This window comes from Microtus ochrogaster, unplaced genomic scaffold (assembly GCF_000317375.1).
Source record: "Microtus ochrogaster isolate Prairie Vole_2 unplaced genomic scaffold, MicOch1.0 UNK31, whole genome shotgun sequence".
Taxonomy (NCBI): domain Eukaryota; kingdom Metazoa; phylum Chordata; class Mammalia; order Rodentia; family Cricetidae; genus Microtus; species Microtus ochrogaster.
In genome coordinates, this window is record NW_004949129.1 from 2,560,894 (window position 1) to 2,583,712 (window position 22,819).

Below are 22,819 nucleotides of genomic sequence, written 5' to 3' on the forward strand. Positions count from 1 at the left end.
CTTGTAGACCAGGCTGGTCTCGAACTCACAGAGATCCGCCTGCCTCTGCCTCCCGAGTGCTGGGATTAAAGGTGTGAGCCACCACCGCCCGGCCTGCTGTGTGTCTTTTAAGAAGGAGGAGACTGTTCCCTTCGTGTAGTGGATGGAAAACATAAAGCCGCAGGTGTGCTACAACCTACAATCCCAGAACTTGGGAGACAGAGACAAGAGGATAAGAAGTTCAAGGTCACTCTTTTTCCCCCTCCTAAGATTGTTACGTGCGTTGGTGTTTTGCCGTGGGTGTCGGATCCCCTGGAACTGGAGTTACAGGCAGTTGTGAGCTGCCACAGGTGCTGGGAATTGAACCCAGGTCTTTTGAAAGAGCAACCAGTGCTCTTAACCACTGAACCATCTCTCCAGCCCCCCTATGATTTTTTATTTGTTTTTGCTTTTGGTTTGGTTTGGTTTTGTTTTTTTCTCAAGACAGGGTTTCTCTGTGTAGCCCTGGCTGTCCTGGAACTCATAGAGATTCGCCTGCCTCTGCCTTGGTTTTTTTAAGACAGGTTTCTCTCTAGCCATGGAGCCTATCCTGGAACTAGCTCTTGTAGTCCAGGCTGGCCTCGAACTCATGGAGATCTGCCTGCCTCTGCCTCCCAAGCGCTGGGATTAAAGGCATGCGCCACCACTGCCCAGCTAAATTTCTTTCTTTCTTCTTTTTTTTAACATTCAATTATATGTAGGTGTATGTGTCTCCATGGGGCTATCTGGATGTGAATACAGATGTCTGTGGAGGCCAGAGGCTTTGGATCCCCAAGAGCTGGAGTTACACAGGTTGTAATGACATGCATTCTGAGCTGTCTTTCCACCGCCGGCCCCCCCAGGCAATTTTTCAAAAAGGGCTATGTGACATAATCATCTCAAAACAACAACCTGAACAAAAGAACCACCAAAAACAGTCCTGCAAAGGACGCCACCTCAATTCTCATGGATGAGGAGTGAGTCCTTGTGGCCCAGCTGGCACCACCCTGGGCACCTTGCCAACCCAGCAAATTCCCCTACTTGTATTCTCATTTAATCTTTTAATCCTTGCTGAGGCAGAGCAGGCTGGTTCCAGGCAGGGTTTGTTAATAAGGTCTCAGGGCTCCAGGCCACCCAGCTCACTGTAGCTCAGTCAGTAACCCTAAAGGACAGAATCTTCTCTGAGCCAGGGAAGACGATGTCCCCTTCCGTACTGTAGGAGCCTGTGCCACTCAGGAAAGCCAGGCTAAAGAACACGGGCCTCCTCACACTGTCCTCTCTCCTAGGGATGCAAAAGGCATCCAGACATCTGGTTACAGAGGACAGGCTGTGTAACCCACACTGGCAAGTTTCTGGTTGGCTCCAAGCCCTTCTGTGCCAGGTGTGAACGGAAAGGCAGGCAGAGGACAGCTTCCTGGATAAGGCGGGCTGTAGGAACCCTAGCAAAGTCAAACAGATGCCCACATTTCTCCAACCAACTTCAGGTAGGTAGACAGTATCCATCCCTCCCCACCCCCTCACCCCACCCCCACCCCCCGCCCCACAGAAGTCAGGAAGTGTGAAGTAACTGAGGAAAGGTGGGGGTGGGGAGACAGCAGGGCCCAGGATTTCAGCATCTCAGGTCTCACAGAGACCACAGGAGCCCTTGCCCAATCCGGTTACACAGGCCCTCCCCTTCTCCCAGCCACAGAGTGCCCGCCCCTCACCTGACTCTGCAGCTCACTCTGTTGCTTGAGGCGGAGGTTTTCCGGAGTGTCAGCCACCATGGTGAAGGACTGCTTGGGGTAGTGTCTGCCGGACAAAAAAGAAGATGGGACATCACTCACTCTGGGTTTTCCAATCCTTGAACAACCCCTGCCTGCTGAAGGGAGTCAGGAACTTTCCAGACACGGCCTAGGCTAGCTGAGTGGGCAAGACACAGCAGGCCCGAGTGACTGACTGGCCGACTGAACTGTCCAGAGCCACAGGAAGGCTTCTAAGGGTTTCTGATTACCCTTGTTTCAGGTAATCCATGCCTTGGAGTCTCCCATAGAGGATCCCAGGGAGAGGTCAGCTGTGCAGATGGGCACAGGATCAGGACTAAGACCAGCAGTGGAGAGGAAAATGAGAGACCCAGGACTGAAGGAAAAATGAATACCAAACACCCAGAAGGTTCCCTGCCAGAACTCTAAACTGCGCTAAAAGAATGCAAATACTGGGTGGTGGAGACACACGCTTTTAGTCCCAGAACTCGGGAGGCAGAGGCAGGAGGATCTCTGTGAGTTCGAGGCCAGCCTGGTCTACAGAGTGAGTTACAGGACAGCCAGGGCTACACAGAGACCCTGTCTGGAAAACAAGAGCGAGAGCGAGAGCGAGAGAGAGAGAGAGAGAGAGAGAGAGAGAGAGAGAATACGTGTCCAACATGGTGTTTCAAGGGGCTGATAGCGTCCAAATCACAGGGTAGCTGGGAAGATCGGCTTGTGGCTAGTCACACTCCAGTGACAGGTAACAGCTGTTAATATTGTCCTGCGCTCAGGGCTTATGTGAGTTAGTTTATCAAACTCGCTGTTACTTCATGAACTGCTGTCACTGTCCTCTGACAGAGCAGAGGCTAGAGAGGCTGAACAGTATAGTCTAAACACACAGAAATGGGTCAGAAGTCTGACCCTGAGAAAACGGTCCCTTAGAGGTGGCCCAGAAGCCAGCCTGCAAGAACCTGAAGGAAAATGTCCTTACTGACAGAGGTAACAGTGTGGTACTGGTGCTCGCCACTCAGCGGTCTGAGTTCACGCGTTCATCACACCACCACTCCCTCTAGTTCTCCACGAAGGGAGGAAAGGGTTTTTGATCACTTGTCTATTGATTGATCTAAGCTTTCCAGAACAGCGGTTGAAGCTCAACAAATACTTGAAAGAACAAGTGTCACGCCAGGTGTTGAAGCTGGGCCAGGACTAGAGAACTCCTCCACAACCTCCTGTGTCACAGTGAGGTGCTGACGGGCCATGATCTGTGTCTGGTGCTGGAATATGATAGGTAGGGTCCACATGGACCTCACCCATCTCAGGGACCGGTGGGTGGCTGCTACAAGTAAGAACTGTATTGACAAGTCTGACTTGGATGTATTTAGCTCTGGGTGAGTGCACCTATCACAGCAGTGACCAGTACAGACCCCCTGACTCACAGGCAGCCAAACACCAGGTAAGAAAGAGACAGATGGCCCAGTGGGGCCTTTTTTCTAGATATGACCTATGCAGGCTGGCCCACATGCTCACAGCAGGTCATGAATTGCCACATGCTGGATGCTTTAGCCAAACCCAGCATGATCTCCAGTCACCTGTACCAAAATATGACATGCCTCTGGGCCACTCTGGATAGAGAGGACAACCAAAGAAGGTGTGTCTAGAAGGGACACAGTCTAGAAGGGACACAGTGATGGGCTCCGTTTCTAAGTGACCATCTTCACCCCCTTGTTGATGTCACTGTCCTAGGCCTAGGTGATGCCCATGTGGGTCCTGGCCATCCATCCCAGTTAGCCAGAGGAGGGAGATGATGGGAAAAGCAAACACAGGTGCCCGCAGCTGGCAGCTGGCATGGCTGTGGTGAAGGCAGGCAAAGGCAAGGTCCCACCCCCAGGTCTGGCCCAGTGCCTTGCAGCCAGGCCACCCACATCTCAGGAGCCCATCCAAAAATTCCTGCTCCTGCCCAGGGCCAGGAGGATCAAGCAGGATTCTGTTCCTAGAGACGAGAAGTGAACAGAAGTGAGCTGTCTGGGTCCTGAGAGCCTGGGAGATAAGACTGCAGAAAGGACCCGCCACACAAACTGGGCCTACTCTGAAGGGAAGTGGGACACAAACCAGGGTGAGTGGGGGGGAGAGACCTCTGCTGACAGATGCACACAGCAGAAATAGGGGATCCAGGATCCAGGCAGCTCTGGCCAGCTGGGAAGGGTCAAGTCTGAGAACCAGCTAGCATTCTCTTCCTGCAGGGCAGAGTGGAGGCGGCCTGGAGAGAGGAGGCAGGAACCCAACAAGCACACAGCCACAGAAGCCCACCCACAACCCTGAGCATTGTTCTCGTTTGACCACATGCACAGACTTAAGGCAGAAAGCCATCTCCATCGGCCCAGGGATAACCAGACACGTGCAGACAGTCACACCCCCTCCCTAGTTCTGCAGCTTCCCGTACACACAGCATCCTCCTCGGGAGTGATTAACACATAGGTGTGTCCTCTGAACTGAAAAGCATTTCCTGGACATGGAGCTGGCAGCTGTGGACCCTCCATGTTCACATGGCTCCTCCACGCACCCTGTCCCTCTACTACACCCTGTACCCCATCAGAAGATCCCAGGAGCCCCTCCAACAAGCACCAAATGCTTCGCTCTGGAGGGGATTGGGGGTACTTCATCACCTCTTTGTAGCCACCCCCTAGAGCAGGAATACTAATGGGGGGGGCTTACATGTGGATTCTGGAGTGCTAGGGACAGGAAAGGACTTTAATCCCGTATCACTGCTAGCGGATTAAGGAGCTCCAGACAGTCCAGTGGGCGGCTACACCCAACCCCAGGGCTCCACAAGGACGCCACTGCATTCCTCCTGATGGGTTAGCCCAGTCCCCTCCCCACAGCCCCCAACCCTGGGTGAGACAACCCTGCCTTTCCCTTCTCCTGCTAGCTGCTGTGCTTCAGGTTCCCATGGCAACCTCATCCTCAGCTCCAGGCAGGAGAGCAGAGAAAGGGAGAGAGGAAGGAGGGAGAGAGAGGTCTATTGGGTATGGGGGCAGGGGAAGACAGACGGCAAGAGTATCCTCAACCCAGAAGATGCCCAAGGGGCCTGGGCTGGTTTCTTGTAGACAGGTGTGCTCAGGTTTGTTTCTAGAATGCAGGACACCAGAGCCCCAATGCAGCCCCTCCCCCAACATGGTGGTCTTTGAAGAGGACTCCAAACGACCTTCCAGAAACCATTGCTAGGATTCTATTTTTCTCCTCCTTCTCCGACCCGGGGTGAAGTCACCTTTCACCTTCAGATTCAGGGGGTGGGGTGAGACAGGAGCACACCAGTGTGGAAGACCACAAGACCCCCCACCCCAGCCACATCTCCAGGCTAAAACAAAAACAAAATGAGGCAGTGTAAAGGTACAGAGGCAGAGCTGAGACCATAGAGCACAGCTGCTCTGTCCCTTCCTGGGCTAGCCCCTTATCAATCATTCCAGAGACTGTGGTGCCTTCGCAAGTCACAGACCTGTCTTGCCTATGACAGCTCTGGCAGAGGTGGGAGGTGGGAGAAATGACACATAGAGAGGCTAATAGGACAGGAAGCTGGGTTGGGAGGGACAAGGAAGTTACCTGGCATCCAGGAAGATGAAAGCAGGAAAAGCCTGTGGTATCCAGAAGGTAGTTGGGGACCTGGGCAGCTGCTTGGGGGCGGGAATGGGGAGGCATAGACACAGACACAGACGCCACAAGTTCACAGCTCAGCTCCTCCACGGGCTGTCAGGTGCACAACCCTCCTCAAATACCCAACGAGGCTGGAAAGGGCAGGCATCACCTGGATGCCAACTTTGCATACAAACCGAGGCTTGGAGTTGAGGAGAGAGACTTTGTTTGGCGTACTGTCCTCTGCCCCACAGCTGCCTGGCCAGCTGACCTGTTAGCTAACAGGGCATGCAGACCTGTTAGGGCAGATGGTGCTGGTCTGGCTCCAGCTCCCAGAGCTCTGTGAAAGCTATCATAAGCAAGGTGGCTGCCAAACACTGTTTCACCCTTCAGGCCCAGCCTATTTCCCAGTCTGACCTTTGAAACCCTTGAGAGAACAACGACCCGAGGCATCAGAAGTGGCCTCCATCTCAGGCAACGAGGACCCAAGACACTCTTCCACGGCAGGAAAACATCGTGAAGCTGCTCCAAGATGACGGGGGTGCGTGGGGCAGCGTGGGCAAGAGTTGTACCCAGAGACTGAACAAGGACAGGCCACAGACTCTCAATGCCCAGCTCCCCATTTTTGCAGGGAGCATCATCCCTTCTAGGCTGGGACCTCTTCAAAAACCACAGCTTTGTGTTCAAAGAGAGGAGTAAAAATACATCAGCAGAATACAAGGAACTTTGGTTTCTACCAAAAGGAAGGAGAGAAGAAAAAGGCCTTAACATCCGGCCTCTGGCTCCCCGCAAAGCCGAGAGGGCGGGTTCCATTAGCCCTGATTCTTACCAGCTACCCCCCCCACCCCCACATCCCCACACCCCAACCTACAAGACTGAAATGTTAGGGGTAGGAAAGAAACAAGGAGGCATTGTTTGGCCAGAGGGTCCATGTGAGCAATCAAGAAGATGAGGGGTAGCCTGGAGAAAGAGCTCAGGCTTTGCGGACAGAGTGAAACCCTGCATCCTTTCCATTCTTTTTTCATTCACTAACAACTTTAAACAATGGCCATACTTTTCTCTTAAAGAGAAAAAACTGTGCCAAGCTAAGTAAGGCGTGGACATATTGGGCCTCAAATTCCTTATCAATAAAAATGGGGCTTTGGGAGAGAAAGTGGTCCCCATGATTCCTTAAGGCCCTGACTGTCTACGTGAGGGGAATGTGGCAGAGAGTGTGGCTTGATGGCTGCATTTGACACTCTGTCTCCCTGTTTCTGCCAGCCTCCTTCACCCCCAAATATACCACACACACCCCTCACCCCTGTTTCTCCAAACTCCCCAACATATTTGATTCAATTTTTCCAGTACGAAGCAGATAATTTGGGGGAGGTAGGCAAACCTGAGATGCCACCAATGCCCCCCCCCAGGGCCATCATAGCGAGGCATAGGACCCCATGCAGAAAGAGAACCCACTCCTTCTCTCTCTCTCTCTCTCTCTTTCTCTCTCTCTCTCTCTCTCTCTCTCTCTCTCTCTCTCTCTCACACACACACACACACACACACACACACACACAGAGTTCGAGGTCATCCTTGGCTACATAGCTTAAGGCCAGCCTGGGCTACCTGAGACTGTTTCACGCACACTGGGATTGGGATCTGGATGCTAGAATAGAGTGACTGGATCCTACTGCCAGTTTCGACCCTGGAAACGGGTAGAGTCACAGTCCCCAGAAGGAAGGTCATCTCCACTCTTCTCAACTTAGCCCCTCACCCCACAGTTCAGGTAAACTGAATCAGGAACCCAGATTTCTGCGGTCACTCTGAGGGGAAAGGTTCTACGGAGGTCTCACTTCCTTTCCTAGCCTACAGGCCGGCCTGCAGGTCCCCAAGGCAATTAGTTCCCATTGTCACCCCAACCCCAGCCCTGACCTCCACACTCTGTGGCTTCTTTGCATAGAACCAGCGGGAGGAAAAAGGTTTGCAGGAGCCAGGGTTCCGATAATAATGATGATGATGATCCAATTTACAAAGCAAATAATCCAGGGCATAAATATTTCTCTAGCCAACAAAGCGGGCCCACTCCACCCACCTGGAAGCTTCATGAAAGAACAGGTGAGCAGGCACCTTGAGCTGCTGTACAGGTAGGAGTGTGCCCCACCCCACCCCCCAGTGAAGAGCTGACTTGCAGGAATCTCAGTGGGAGCCCAGAGGGTGCCCAGCGGAGGGTGCAGGGCCACTCCAGGACAGTGTGTAACTGCATGACTGTGGCTCACCACACCAGGCAGGCTGGCTGCAAGCACTAGCCTGTGTCCATGCCCCTGCCTCGACCTCAAACACATCGCTGCAAGGAGAGAAATAGAGCCCTTTCCACTGTTCAGTCACTTTCTAAGACTTTGGAAAGGCAGAAGGGACATGTGGCTTTCTTCCCTCATTTCCCTGTCTTCCACAGGAGCCTAAGCTGCCCCCAGGCTGACACTAGCCAGGAATAGGCAGCACACAGACATTCCCTGCACACCAGATTCAGCCCACACTCCCTGGGTGGCCTAGAGCCTTGGCAAAGTGCCAAGAGACGTCACCTGGTCCTGTGTGTCCCCACCCTAGCCAGGCTTAGTCCGGTGGAGGGGAGTAGCACCCTGCAACAGGAGGCCCACCCTGGGGCCCACGGACACACCCAGGACCGAAAGGAGTCCGGCGGCAGCGTGCAGGAGGGAACTAGTCCCCAGAAGCCCTGAGATTCAGGAACCTGAATGTACATGGGCTCAGAGTCAGCTGGAAATGGGAGAGAATAAAGTGACCATTTGACCCAGGGCCTTGCACACAGCAGGAATCTGGTCTAGGGCAGGGGAAGCCCTAGTTCAGACAGGTGCAGGGGCCACCTATCTGTGTTTGGCCAGGGACAAGGAGCTCAGCAGACAGCAGACACAAAGCCAGCAGGGTGCAGCAGCCAAGAGGCTGATGCAGCTGGGATGAAGTGCAGCACAGCTGAGACACACACACAAGCATGCCAGCATGCCAGCACACACACAAGCATGTACGCATGCCAGCACACACATAAGCATGCAGGCATGCCAATACACACACAAGCATGCATGCAGGCATGCCAACACACACGACTCAGTGCAGGTCCTTTCCAGCAAACACCCACTGGGCCAGAGGTCAAAGGTCACCTGTATAGGGCCAAAGTTAGGAGAGATACCAATCTGTTCCCTAGCCAAATGTCAGGAAAGGGATAGGACTGGTGACTGGCCAAGCAGGGAAGACTTCAGCTCCTGCTTCTCCCAGAACCCCAAAGGCTTCAGGCTCTCCTCCTCTCCGATTTGCTGCCCGTCTCCCCCAAGAAGACTAAATTAGAACTCCGGTACCAGGGCTACGGACATTCTGATAGAAAGCATTGTCTCTCCAGAGCTCACCGGGCAGCAAGTAAACTCTCTAGAGAAGAAAGCGGAGAGCTACAGCCTGGGCTCACAGAAGCTCAGTCAGACTTCTGGGAAGTGGAGGCCCGCCCAGAAGATGCCCGCAAAGGAGCCTGGCAGACCAGTCTGAAGCAGTCCAGCACCCAAAGAGTTAAGTGCCCCGGTTTTTCTGAACCTCACCCCACTCCCCAAAGGAGGGAGGAAGTGGCAGAGAATCAGGGTTTGTGTGAGCCCTTAAGAATTCAAAGAATGTCCCATTTCCCTTGGGGCTGGGAGGGCTGGGGGGCTGGGTAGGCCAAGGAGCCATAGAAATCAGGAGAACTAAGGGGCCAAAAAATCTGTGGGCCTTCCTCTACTGAAATCCACCATGGCCTGGGCCTTTAGAAGGAACAATGGTCATGCTGCCTCTTGAGTTTGAGATTTTATCAGAAATCAGGTTCCCAGCACCTGTGACAGGTTGGCATACAGCAGAGGGCAGGCAAGAAGTGTCTGGTGAGTGTTCAAGCCCCCAAGGTCCTTGGGCCAAGGAGATGGGGCATATGGTCTATCCTCAAAGAGACAAGTCTCCAGTTTCCCTTCGGGTAAACTTTGGCTAAGGAGAATTCAATTAGGAGACCAGCTGGTCATGGTGAAGCGTGTTTAGAAACCCACACATCTGGAGGGGAAGGCGTGGGGAACAGGAGTTTAAGGTTATCTATTCTCAGCTACGTAACGAGTCTAGACTAGCCTGGAACGTATGAGACAAACGAGTACAGAAACTTAATTGATTACTGATCTCGCCACCTTCCTCAAAGCCCAGCCCTTGCAAGCTGCCTGAGGTCAGCTGCTGCACCCGCTCTGGACCTAATGCCAAGGTTGCGTTTGCTACTCATGAGTCCCCTTAGAGACAGAATTTCAACCCTATCTCCTCCTGGATGGTGTCCCTCTAGGGTGGGAGACAGTGGCCTCTCTCCCCAAGCCCTGCATCCAGTTGGCCCACAAAACAGGATTTTATATAAGGAACAGAACCCAAGCTAGCAACTCTCAGAATAAAGGACAGTGTCAGGCCACACCCTTCTCCATCTCAATTACAATAAGGGGACTGAAAAGGTGGCTTAGTGTTTAAGATCACTGGCTGCTTTTGCAGAGGGCCTGGGTTCAGTTTGCAGCACCCACATAGAGGCTCACAACCACCTATAACTCCAGTTCCAGAGGATCTAATGCCCTCTTCTGGTCTCCATGGATACCAGGCACACAAGTGGTATCATACATATATGCAGGTAAAACATTTATATACATAAAATAAATGAACAAATCTTTTGTTTTTGTATTCTCAAAAACAAAGAAAAGAAGCAAGAGGTCTATAGAACCTTCTAGAAGGGACAATAGAGGAAAGAACCACCCAATGAGAGAAAGCCAAGGGGAGACTCACACTCCCAAGCCTGGATACAATGCAGCAGGCACAGGACAGGCCTCTTAATCCCTGCCGTGCCCTTTGCACAACAGGGTACAATGGAAGCAGCCCACTGGCTTTACAGCCCAGAGGCAGTCTACAAGCCAGCCTCACGTTAGCCTTGCCAGGTGATCCTGGGAAAGTCCCCTCCTGCCCGTGCGCCTGTCTTCTCATCCGTAAAATGGGGACAGAACACTCTGCTATGAAGGGACAACGTGATCACAATCTATCAAGTAGGGTGTGCAAGTGCTACAATGTCACCTTGGGCTATCAGAGGGGAAAGGAGAGCTTGGGAGGGAAGTGACGTGCCCGGAAAACTCCTGTGTCCCCCTGAAACTCACGCATTGCAGTAGGGCTTCTTCTCGTAGCCCTTGTAGTTCTTCATGTTCAGGGTCATCTTGCAGATCTCGCAGTGAAAGCATGCTTTATGCCAGAACTGTACGGGAACAGAAGGGAGACGCGGTTGTTAGACAGCAGGACTTCCCTAGGCACGGGCACTCAAGTTCTCCACCCAGGTAGGACCCATGCCCAAGGCTGTAGGAACACCTGAGGAAGCTGGGTGGTGGTGCACATCTTTAATCCCCGGGACTCAAGAGGCAGAGGATCTCTGAATTCCAGGCCAGCCTGGTCTACAGAGTGGAAAGTTCCAGAACAGTCAGGGCTACACCGAGAAACCCTGCCTTTAAAAAAAACAACAACAACAACAAAAACAAATAAAAAAAACACACCACCTGGTAAACAGGGCCATTTCAGGTCACAGGCTCTGGCAGCTGACACTCCCCTCCCCCCATCACGTCCCACCAGGCAATTACTTAGCTGTCTGTACAGCGAGTAGATCAGATCTGAGAGTAAGGGGTGGGGGTGGGGGGAGAAACCCAGTCGTGAAGGAGGTAGCAGCCCCCAGAAAGACCACCTCCACTTCCCCAGACCACTTCAGGCCAGAATTGGATGGGCCTCATTGATTATGCAAAGCGGCACTCCGTTGCTAAGCAGCACACTGGGAAGGAGCATGTCCTCTGTTACCAAGCCTGGAGAAGAAAGCCCAGGCAGTGGCACAAAGCCCAGACCAGGGCACACCTATCCTCCATCTAAGCGGCTGACCCTCTTGAGCTACCCTCCAGGATGCTCCAGCTCAGCTGGCTCTCACTTCCCAAAGGATCCCGACTAGAGGAGCCCCAAATGCCGCAGCCACACCCACACCCACATCCTGTCCAGTGCCGCCTCTCCCACCCCCATCTGGAGAAGGGTGGGAGACACCCTGCAGAGGCAGAAGAGAGCTTTGTCTTAAAGTCCTGCAGCTAGACTCCAGGTGTGTCCACAACACCACCCCACCCAGAGAGCTGGATGACCTTGGCCTCACCCCTGTCCACACCGCACCTGGGAGTCGGATTCTACTTCCTGTCTGCAGAATACAATAATGTCAGTCCTCCTGGGACTGTTAAAGATTCATGAGAAACCCACCTGCCCCCAACAAAGCACCTGGCACCTCCTTCTTCCGTGCAGGTGCTGGGCACTGGAGGCGTTCACACAGCCCAACTAGAGCTCATGTGTGCGTGGGACAGAGGAGCAAGCCCGGTAGACCCAGAGTTCTAGAACGGAGCCAGTAAAACTAATCCAGGGTGGTTTGGGGGTGGGGGGAACCAAGCTGAGAGACTCCATTCCAGAATCTAGGCTGGCTGGGCATCTGGCTGCTTGTATCTGGCTGTCACAGCAGTCAATGGAGACACTCCCGACCCCCAAAGAAGGTAGCCAGAGGCCAGGGAGGGGCCAGGGAGACCTCAGAAAGTGCCTGAGCGAACGGTAGGTCTGACTCCCAGGCATCTGTCAAAGGACTCCGGCAAAGTCCTTTTTAGAACACGTTTCCCAAACTATGAGAGTTTCACACACTTGGAGGAGGGGCCAGAAGAAAGGAAGCTCAGTCGCTGGGACTCCGCCCCTACACCTCAGCACACTTCAACCAGACACCAGGGCTATTTCTGGGGGCAATCGTCCTCTATTGGGACATTTTTCCTATCAAGGGGACCCAAAGGGGGGGGGGAACCTAACAGGGAATGTTAGCAAGGCAATGTGGGAAACGACTCTTGGGGAAGAAAGCCAGCTGTACGTCTGGAAGTAAAGGGTCGACTGGTCTGAGCTTGGCCCCACCCCCAACCTGGGTCCACCCTAGTCACTGGCTCCTCCCCCACCCTCGGTAACTTTCAGAATCTTTACTGTTTGGGGGTTGGTGTCACCGAACCCCAACATAAAACCCCCAGAAAAATCACAACAGGGTGGTCCTTCCCCCATAGATTCCCCTGACTGGGAGGCATTGGCAGATTGCCCCAGCTCTGTCACCAGCCAGTCTGCGCCTCTGCCTGCACGCCCCTGCCTGGGCCCCTGCCTCCCCCACCCCCGCAGGGGCCTGCCAGGAAAAACATTCTGCAGAATCCAGACCATGACCCACTTTCACACAGTAGGCAGGGATACACTGTCCTAGGGCTAGGGACCTCCAAGGCCACCTCCTGTCAGACTCGGGATCAGGAAAGAGATCTCTGGCAGATGGCCAGGCCCTCACCCTAGAGCCAAGCCCTGGGAGGAAGAGCAACACCTGGCCTAGGGTTCCCTCAGGAGACTCCAGGCTGCCCCCAAGAGTTTGCTCCCGTTAGCGGTTTACCCCTAGAGATCCTAAGGGATCCAGTGTTCTCAATCTGATACATCAGTCTGGGACAAGGGAGAGTGATTATCTATCCTTTGTTGGGCTGCTCAGGAGAAGAGTAAAAGAAACTCTTTTGAGGATCTGCTGGGTGACTCACCAAGGGAGAACTAACTCCACATCTGTAAAGTAGGGACACAACAATTATCTCCCCCAGGTACTGTAGGAGAACCAAAAGGCCACTGCTTTGGGGAGGCAGGAAATGGCCATTCATTCAATAATGCTTATGAACCAACTCCAGAATGAGAGAAACTTCATCCCGTCTCTTGTCGGGTATGGGGGAAGGACGCTAAGAGAAGAAAATGGTACTATCCCAAGAGGGCCTAGGAGCCTTAGTTCACAGCCAGAGTGACCGTTTGCAAGGTTGGGACAGGCTTTGAGCATGCGCTCCCACAATCTGTGACACACCTGGAGACATAGCGCTCCAGCGGTCCAAAGGTGTCCCTCGTCACAGGTGAGGCTGCTCAGTCAGACCCCAGGCGCCAGGACAACCCGTCCTGCCGGAAATGATGTGTAGGATGGTGATTCCACAGAAAGACAAGCAGGCCAGTGGGGACAGAAGCCCCCACAAGCATCCCACTCTCTGGAGCCAGACCCTGTGGCTCCAAGGCTGTAGAAGAGGGCAGAGGAGCTTCATTCAGGTCCCTGTACCTGCAGCCTGTCACCTGCTCCCTAGGGTGACAGTGACTCAGGGCTGGAGTATGAGACTCCTCCCTTCCTGTAGCCTAGAGTTAGGGTCATAACACCAGCAGCACCCAGGCCCGGGCCTCCAGCCTAACTCGGCCTCCAGCTTATAAACCCAATGCACTCCTACAGTTCCTTTCTAGTTAACCTGAAGCTTCCTGAGCCACAGCCCTCAGGGTCCCAGGCCCACCACTCATCCCCCAGACAGGGTTTCACTGCGTAGCTCTGGCTGGCCCAGGAATACACTATGTAGTCCAGACTACTGGCCTCAAAGATAAAATCCTGCATTCACAACTCAGCACTGCAAAAACTGTGTGTGGTGGCAGAACTCATCTGACATCCAGCACCTGGGAGGTAGAGGCAAGAAGAGGTTTGGGAGTTCAAGGATAGCCTGGGCTACATGAGACCCCATCTTTAAAAAAAAAAAAAACTTTAAAAGTCATAGTAACACATGACTGTAATCATTTAGGGAACTGAGGTAGGAGGGTTAAAAAATAAAAGATAAAACTTCAGCTAAAAGGAAGGAGACTGACTGTCCATCAGCCTCCTCCCTCTGGGTGGGGAAGGTCATCGGGAAAGTGACGACACAACACAAAACGGCAAACTTACTTAAAATAGTATGAGAATTTTTTTTTTTTTGCAATTTGAGCAACTTCATTGTATATTTCTCTATCAAGAACTTTGTAATGACAGTGTCTCGCCCCAATGTCAAAAGGCGGGGCACACTTGCTCATAGGGCTCCTAGCCTATCGGAGCTACCTTCCTCGAACCCCACCCCCATTTGCCTGACAGCCATTTAGGGCAGGAGGCCCTCTCTAGTGGGCCATTCCAAAGCAGCTGTCAGTGGGCCAATCCCCTGTCTCCGCTTGTTTTCAGAAGCTGAGGGAGACAGAAAGTGAGAGAAAGATGTGGCAGATTCTCAACAGTGTAGGTCACTGGATACAAAGTAGGTGTTCAATAAATATTTGCTAAATGAATGAGGTCACCCTGGCTCTCCTTCCTGCTCTAATCCCAGACACCCTCCTTCCTCAAACACCATCACGGGTACTACCTATCTATCCAATCTCTGCACCGGTACTACGGGTTGGGGACAGAGTGGCTTTCCTTGGTGAGAAAGTTTACCGACTTCTGCTTTTGAGCGATAAGGCTCCGGGAAGAGAAAGACTGCCATCAAGGACACAGCCCTGCTCCAGGAAATCAGGCCAGCCCACCTGACTCTCCCAACTGTGGAGCAGAAAGGAAGCCTTGGGAAGTTGAGTGGCGACCCTGCCTGTGGGACTGAGCTTTCCCCAAACCCAAGGACTCGGTTCAGCACTCTCCTCCCGTCTGTTCTTACTGCCTGGAGGGCACGGAAGGGAGAGAAGGGACAGCAGGATTTTCCAGTGTGTGGGGGGGGGGTTAGGGGAGAGGCAGATGCCTGTCCGGGGTCACTTCCGCTAGGGAGAGTTCTAAAATCGGGAAGGAATCACCCACTCCCACTTCCCAGGGCAACCCCAACTTAAGTATCCTCTTCTAGCTGGGACACATAGGATCCCTGCCCCTTTCCCCGTGACACAGAGCACTGATGGTCTTTACAAGGAGTGTGGCTGGAGTACTGGACAGAAAAGAGGAGAGAACAGCCTTGACCACACTCCCTGCACTGCCCACCTCCAAGGCAATGACATCATCAATACACATCTGGTGACAGGAAATACGGAGGCCTGGAACCATTCATAAAGTTCACGGGCACAGACCTGGAGCTAGGACTAAGTCCCCCACTTCCCAGGCTAGCAATCCCTTCCACCGTTCATCGCCTCTTGATGGCCTAGAGAACTGCAAATGCAGGGGTCAAAATACCTGGCCAGGAACGGCAAAGACCTTCATGTGAGGACAGTTTATCTCTGGAGGTTTGGGGTTTTTTTTGGGGGGGGTGTCTCAATCTAGTAGTAACAAACTCAAGCCCTACCCTCCAGGGGATAGTACAGTGACTGAGCAGGTGGGCACCTTGCATAAACTCCTCCAAGCCTCCTGTCTTGCAAACCCCATGTCACTTTCCTCCAGAAAAAAAAGTTCAAATGTTTCAGAACAACGAGTCCCCCCCCCACCACCTCCTAACCTGAACTTGGGGGTCAAAGGTTCCTCCGAATGAACTAATCTTAGCCCGGAGAGGAGAGACACAGTATCCAATGAAGTATCCCTTTTCAACAAAACTAGATCCCCTCTTTCAGGCACCGGCCTATAGCCTGTTCAGACATAAAGGTGGGAATAGGTAAAACTCCGATTCAGCCTGGGAAGCTAGACACAATGTACCTATGAGGAGCCAAAACCACAGAGGTGTCCCTGTAGAAGGGTACACAGAGAAGGAACAAGTTGCCTTAGGCAGAAGGGTCCTACCTCAAACTATACCGGAAACACCCAGATCTACTCTTCAGTCCCCCTTGCAAAAGTGTAATGGCAACCAGATGAACGAGTCCAGCCTGGGCTGGGGACGTGTAAGAGCCCCTAGGGGACAGCTAATTTCCAGAAGGTTACCCTCTCCCCACGCTAAAAAAAAAAAAAAAAAAAAAAATCCCCCTTTCCTTGGCTTCCCCAGAAGTCAGCCAATCCCACCCTCCATCGATGAAACCAGCTCTGAAAAGTTAGCTCTTTGTTCTCCAAGCTGGTCTCCAGGCTGAGCACAATTTCAGATTTCGGAGAAGCGTCCTCTCCAACCCTCCCATCCCCAGCACCCAACCCCGCCCAGCTCCTGCTGGGCTGCCCAGCACCCAGAGTGGCTTGCAATTTGAATTGGGGATTGGGAAAGCTACGAAGAAGGTCTGCGGGTTCCCCAACCACGGAACCGGCAAAGGGGGCAGTCCAGCAGGTCGTTCAAAAGAGGGGGGTCTCGAAATGAGATTCCAGTCCTGCCCCTAAGTCCTTTTCACCACAATTGGCACTCGTTGGCCAAGGGACCCGACCCAGCTTCCAGGCCAGGAAGCTGGACTAGCAAAGCCCAAGCCCGGAGGGTTATGCTGGCCCCAGCCTCCGCCCCGCCCCCGCCGCCCCCTCCCCCCCCGCCGCCCCCCCACCTAGCGCCCCGCGCTTCCGCCTACTTGGCGCTGGGCGCCGCGGGGAAAGGGAGCGGCCGTCTCCTCTCTCACTCCCGGCCCCGGAGGGGCGGGACTGCACCTCTAACCTCCAGCACACACCCCAACGATCCCGGTTCCCTGATGCCCTCCCGCCCTCCCAGCCCTCTCAGCCTCAATACACAGAGGCCACCCACCCTTCTCCAGCGGTGGCTGCCCACCGCCTCGCTTGGATTTCCCGGGTTCCAGACTGGGGTCTGTGCCCGCACCCCAAGTCACCTCCCGCCTTCTTTCCCTGCTCAGGGGATCACAGGGAAAAGCCCACAAGGACCCCGTCCCTCCTTCCTTCCCCGATTAAGAGCTGCACTGGAACTGCCTAGCCCGCGGCGCCGGGTGCCGGAGCTCACCTTATCCAGACAGTTCACCTTCTCCGTGGGATACACGATCTTGCCGCACCGGGCGCAGTTAGGGTTCATGGTTCCGGAGAAAGACTGGGGCGGGGATGCCCGAGATCGTGCGCGTTCCCTTTTCCTTGGGCGAGCAGTTGGGAGGCGGCGGCTGCAACTGTGCAGGCGACGGCGACTGGAACTGGGGAACTGGCCTCCGCCTCCGCCCTCCTTCCCCTAATAAACACGGTGGGGAGGAGGGGCTGCACTGGCTGGGGCGGGGACGCGCCTCGGACGCGGAAAGGGGCGCGCGCGATGAGGCGCGCTCCCCGGGCGACGTGGGGCTGCGTGGGGGCGGGTTCCGGGAAGGGCTGCAGGACGTGGGTGCTGAAGCCCCTAAGTCCCTGGGTTCCCGCGCCCCTAGGCTCCCTAACTGACGACAGCCCCTGGCCACGGCCCTTCCCCCGTTGAAGACACGTACGCCACTGCGGCAAAGCCAGATCTCCCTTGAGAGAGCCGACCCCACGCACCCGACAAGGGTGGGGATGATACGGATTCTCCAGATTCGGGGACTTTCTTTATAACAGTGGGTACCCAGGGTGAACCTGCGGGGAACCCCACCTGCCCCGCCCCGTGCCCCAGCTAGTTCCCTTCCCGCCCACGTCTTCTCGTACATTGGAACCTGCCCCTTTCCCTTTGGACTCAGGGCGTCCGGGTGTTCAAGCTCGCTACGCCTCTGAACTGCAGCATTCCTGGGGTTCCTAGGATCCAGACATCCTCTACTTTTAGCTTGACCATTTGCTCTTTCATTCTTTTCCCTTACCCTCGTAATATCCGTGTAGCAACGGCAACAGTGTGTTACTACTGAAAGGAATTTGCTCCAAGCTTTGCTGCGGCGAGGGGGTATAGCTCAGTGGTAGAGCATTTGACTGCAGATCAAGAGGTCCCTGGTTCAAATCCGGGTGCCCCCTCGGAGTCTTTTCCTCACTTTAATCGCCAAACAAAAATATTTATCATTTCAAATTTGGTCTTGATTCAATCCTGGGTTAAAATGTGTAAAGAATAAGAGATTAATATTATTGTTCATTTTACAGTCTAAGCAGAAAACCTTCATTTTGCCTTGTACGAAGCAGAAGAATGCCGCGTGTTTATGTTCAGCTGTCAGGAACAGAAGTTGCGCGACCTCATTTGACTGGCGCCAGAGTGGTAGTTTCTACCCACGGTAGCCTTGCGGGTTTTGATTGGATGGTTCCACACTTTGGGTTCAGGAGTCAAGGTCACTCCCCAGGTTGGCGTTCTGTGTCCCGTGAGGGTAAGGGTAAGGGGTAGGTCAGAAGACGGAAACTCACCGACATAGCCCTTCTCCAACCTAAGCTTTCTTTTTTCCTGTTTCTTTCATCCTGTGCTCTTTATTATTCTATGTTCTTCTCTAGCTTCCTTGTTGTTTGGTGATGAGGACAGAGTAAAAGCGCTTCCAGAACGTGAAACCCGCAGATGCGCACCCATCAGCTCTCTACAGAGCCAAAGAGTAGGATCCCAAAGCCAAGAAATATGAATTAATGCGGTGGTCTTCGAACTCGGGCGTGCTCCAGAATGACCTGGAGGGCTCATTAAAACATCCCCGGTTTCCTATTGTGTAGACCGGGAGTGGGGAGGCCTTGCCAGTTAACTTTGACAGATTTTTCCAGGTAAGGCACTCAGGGACCCGAGGACCACTCTGAAGATCACAGGAGTGTTCCTACAAAGCCTTCGGGTTTCAAATCCTCAAAATGGGGACAGGTGTTCATCCGCCGAGCGTTTGGCTTAAGGTACCTGTGCTAGAAGAAATCTCGGTGAGAAGAGGGGATCAAAGGCAGCCCCCTCGACTAGGTTTTGCCCAAAAAAAGGCAAAAGAGACGTGCAGAGGCATGCTGCCTGGGTCAGGGTGGAGCTATGGTATTTTAAACACGGAATCTGGTTGTGTCATCCCAGGACCCCAGGGGAATACTCTCGTGCATTTTTTGCCTCCCAGTCACCACTGCGGTTCTCTGCTGGGCTGAACAGGAAGGGGGATAGAACAGAGCTGCAGGGCAAAGCCGAAAAATACCTGACTAGTGCTTCCCAGCTTCCCAGCTTCCCAGGCACTGGGCTCAAAATTGTACTTTTCAGGCCTCAACTTCTCAGTGAAGAGGGTTCTCATTTTTATATCTTTTGATCATGTCTTTTCTTCTCCCCTCCCTACAGAGTGTCATGGAGCCCAGGCTGGCCTTCATTTTGATATACAGGCCCTGGCTAATCTTATACTCCCTTGAAATCTGATCCTCCTGTCTCTGACTGCCTGTCAAGAGCTGGGAGTAACAGGCACGTACAGCCGCACCTGGCTGTAACACATCTTAAACAAGTATATAAACATTCTGCATCTGGATTCATCCTTTGTCTTTTGGGTCAGGAGATAAACTAGGTAAAAGTAATACTGCTTTCACACCTCAACACTCTTGTGGCCCCAAAAAAGAAGAGAAAGATGTGACCAGCACTAGCCCACCACGTCAGAAGTGCATGAAGATTGCCGATTCTGGAGTGCCAGGAACATTCTGATGGGGAAATTTTGAAGGGTAGGCAACATTTTTTGTATTGCAATGGAATTACATAGCAAAAATATCTGTCACCTTTAAGGGGGCACCCGGATTTGAACCGGGGACCTCTTGATCTGCAGTCAAATGCTCTACCACTGAGCTATACCCCCTCTGGTGGTGAAGACTTAGAAAATTCTTTTTACATAACTTGCATACTTTTCATTTTGAGACTTGTTTATACTTTTAAAAGTAGCGTGTTTTTGTTAAGTAATATTGAATTCAACCAATAAAAAGGCATACTTTTTTTTTTAAAAAGGAACTAGCTGGGCGGTGGTGGCGCACGCCTTTAATCCCAGCACTTGGGAGGCAGAGGCAGGCGGATCTCTGTGAGTTCGAGACCAGCCTGGTCTACAAGAGATAGTTCCAGGACAGGCTCCAAAACCAGAGAAACCCTGTCTCGAAAAACCAAAAAAAAAAAAAAAAAAAAGGAACTATAAAAACAATTTTTTTTCCGAGACTGGGTATCCTCTGTGTAATACTAGCTCTGTAGACCAGGTTGGCCTCGAACTCACAGAGATCCTCCTGCCTCTACCTCCTGAGTGCTGGGATTAAAGGCATGCGCACCCACTGCCCCGCACACTAGCAGTTTAAAAACATGAATTTAGGTTGCAAACTCCTTTTTTTCTTTTTTTTAAAGCAATGTTTCATAATGTAACTCCATCTGACCTGGAATGCAAGCTCCTTTTGGTAGGCTTAATACTTTATCCAATCTCTATTTATCTTTCTCCTGCAAAACAGTATCCCCCTGCTTTCATCAGAATACAGATGCCACGGCAATCAGAACACCCACTGAGAGGCATTTGTAGTTTAGTCTTAGAACACTCAGTCTGTCGGTCAACCTCTCAAGAAGCAGAGCAAACTTTTTTTTTAGATATTTATTTATTATGTATACAATATTCTGTCTGTATGCCTGAAGGCCAGAAGAGGGCGCCAGACCTCTTTACAGATGGTTGTGAGCCACCATGTGGTTGCTGGAATTGAACTCAGGACCTTTGGAAGAGCAGGCAATGCTCTTAACCTCTGAGACATCTCTCCAGCCCCAGAGCAAACTTAGAACTAGGATATAGAATGGTCCTAGCTCTCTCTGAGTTCACAATGTACCAGAGACAGACTAGAAATAAATGCACAGATGAAGTAACATAAACACTTGCCAGGGTAGTGGTGGCATCAGCATGTGCATTTACTCCCCATGATACGGAGGCAGAGGCAGATGGATCTCTGAGTTCGAGGCCAGCCTGATCTACAGAGCGAGTTCCCAGACAGCCTGGACTACACAGAGAAACCCTGTCTTGAAACCCATCCCCCCAAGAAAAAGTCCTCAGTAGTGATCAGGAGAAACAGTTAAAAAAAAAATTTTAAAGGTGTGCCCAGCTAGTGGTGGTGCCACGGGGTGTATTTAGCACTGAGTTCAGCCATGACTGAATAGCAAAACTCCACCAATAAGTAAATAATACTAAAAGCAAGATACTCAGGAGAGTACCAGAGGGTTATTTCGAGATAGATAGCTATGGAAGGACTTTCTTCTTCTTTCCTTTACTTAGAGTGATGGGAATCAGATCCAGGTGTCACATGAGGTGGCAAGCACTTCACCATTAAAATGCCACCTTCCCAGCTGTGTGGAAAGCTGGGCTACAATTTGGCAGTTAAGACCAGAATAGTTAAGATCAGAATGACATTCGAAGGGTGATCTGCGTGCGGGGTGGATGTTCTAAGCAGAGAAATGACCGCTGGGCAGTCCTTAAAGCTGGGGAAGATCAGGCCAGGGAAGAACAATTCAAGAGCTAAAGTATCAGGTGGCACACGTCTTTAATCTCAGAATCCAGAAGGCAGAGATGGGAGGATCTCTGAATTGCAGGCCAGCCTGGTCTACATAGGTAGCTTAGGTCAACCAGGGTCACACAGTGAGACCTGGTGGGGGTGGGGGGTAAAGTAGCCAGGATGGTGGAGAGTGAGAGCCTTGAGACCACAGCAAGAATCATGGGTTTTATATAAAACGAATGGAAATGTGTGAGGCTGTTTAAGTGAAGAGAGATTAAATCATCATTGAGACTAATACAGAGATTTATGGGGAGGTGAGTGGACCTGGAGAAACATCCTATACAGTGTTATTAGTCTCAGCAAAGACATTCTGCAATATGCAACATGATGGATTTTAAGGACCTTAGGCAGAGTATATAGGGAGACCGTGTGTGTGTGGGGGGGGGGGAGAGAGAGAGAGAGAGAGAGATCCAGACGCTGCATGATTCCAGTTACAAGCTATGCAGAGAACCACAGAAGTAGAAAGGGAATGGTGGTTAGTAGGGTCTGGGACAGGGAGAAAGAAGAAACTGTTTTATTTACACAAATGTTACTGAGTTCTAGACAACTGTTATACAGCTCTGTGGTGCCCTGAGCCCTGGGGTGTGGCTCAGTAGTGGGTGGTGGGGCTTGCCTGACAGATGACACCAGGCCCTGTGCTGGGTCGGCAACAAGAAAAATCCAAGATCAGTCTCGTGAGGTTTGAATTCAAGGTGTCTAGGTGTGACGGCACAGACCTGTAATGCCAGCACTGTGAGCATCAGAAAAGCCAGCCTCAACTACAGAGGTGGTGGGTCACACCTCAGCACTTTGAAGGCTGAGGAAAAAGATGGCCAGATCCAATTCTAGGTCCAGTCTGGGCTACATCGTATGACCCTATCTCAACAACAGCAATAATGAAAGTCTCCTTCAAGAGAAAGTGATAAATGCGTGACCCCTTGAGGTCACATGCTGGTGCCACAGTCAAGACTCAGTCTACAACCAAAGCGACACAGAGAACTCCCCTGCTGTGTGTGTGTGTATTCAATGTTTTTAGTATTTTGTTGTTGTTGTTGTTAAGTGGAGAATTTATTGAGAGAAGGGGGAAGGGGAGGGAAGAGGAGAGAAAGTGAGAGGGACTCAGTGTTTTTACTCTTGATGACACCGGGGACTGAGCTCAGGAGTTCAGCATGTCACGTAAGTTTTCTGCCACTAAGCTATGTACAGAATAGAGACATTGGATGGACATTTAAGGCAGATGTTGAAGGCATTTAAGGCAGATGTTGAAGGCAAGGGCCACCACTGCTTCAGGATATTCTTTTTATTTTTTTTTATTTTTATTATTATTATTATTATTATTTTGGATTTTCAAGACAGGGTTTCTCTGTGGCTTTGGAGCCTGTCCTGGAACTAGCTCTGTAGACCAGGCTGGTCTCGAACTCACAGAGATCCG

At 52.1% G+C, this 22,819-nt stretch overlaps 1 protein-coding gene and 2 non-coding genes across 4 annotated transcripts in view; 1 reads left to right on the forward strand and 2 right to left on the reverse strand.

The window, feature by feature from the left end:
- The window catches only part of Lasp1 (LIM and SH3 protein 1), a 38,662-nt gene extending 21,395 nt beyond the window's left edge, over positions 1-17,267 (reverse strand). The window contains exons 1-3 of one of the 2 annotated variants that reach the window (XM_005368308.3): positions 17,000-17,267; positions 10,514-10,608; positions 1,704-1,788 (exon numbers count right to left, since the gene is read on the reverse strand). In XM_005368308.3, the coding sequence (XP_005368365.1) occupies positions 1,704-1,788; positions 10,514-10,608; positions 17,000-17,068 (249 nt within the window). In that variant the 5' untranslated portion in view covers positions 17,069-17,267. Of the gene's footprint in view, positions 1-1,703; positions 1,789-10,513; positions 10,609-16,999 lie in introns of those variants that run through there. The other variant, XM_013354188.1, reaches the window with a different exon arrangement.
- A 610-nt stretch (positions 17,268-17,877) lies between these two features.
- Positions 17,878-17,949, forward strand: Trnac-gca. Its single transcript has one exon. It is a non-coding gene; the product is annotated as a tRNA-Cys (tRNA).
- Positions 17,950-19,628: 1,679 nt separating this feature from the next.
- Positions 19,629-19,700, reverse strand: Trnac-gca. Its single transcript has one exon. It is a non-coding gene; the product is annotated as a tRNA-Cys (tRNA).
- Between the last annotated feature and the right edge of the window lie 3,119 nt (positions 19,701-22,819).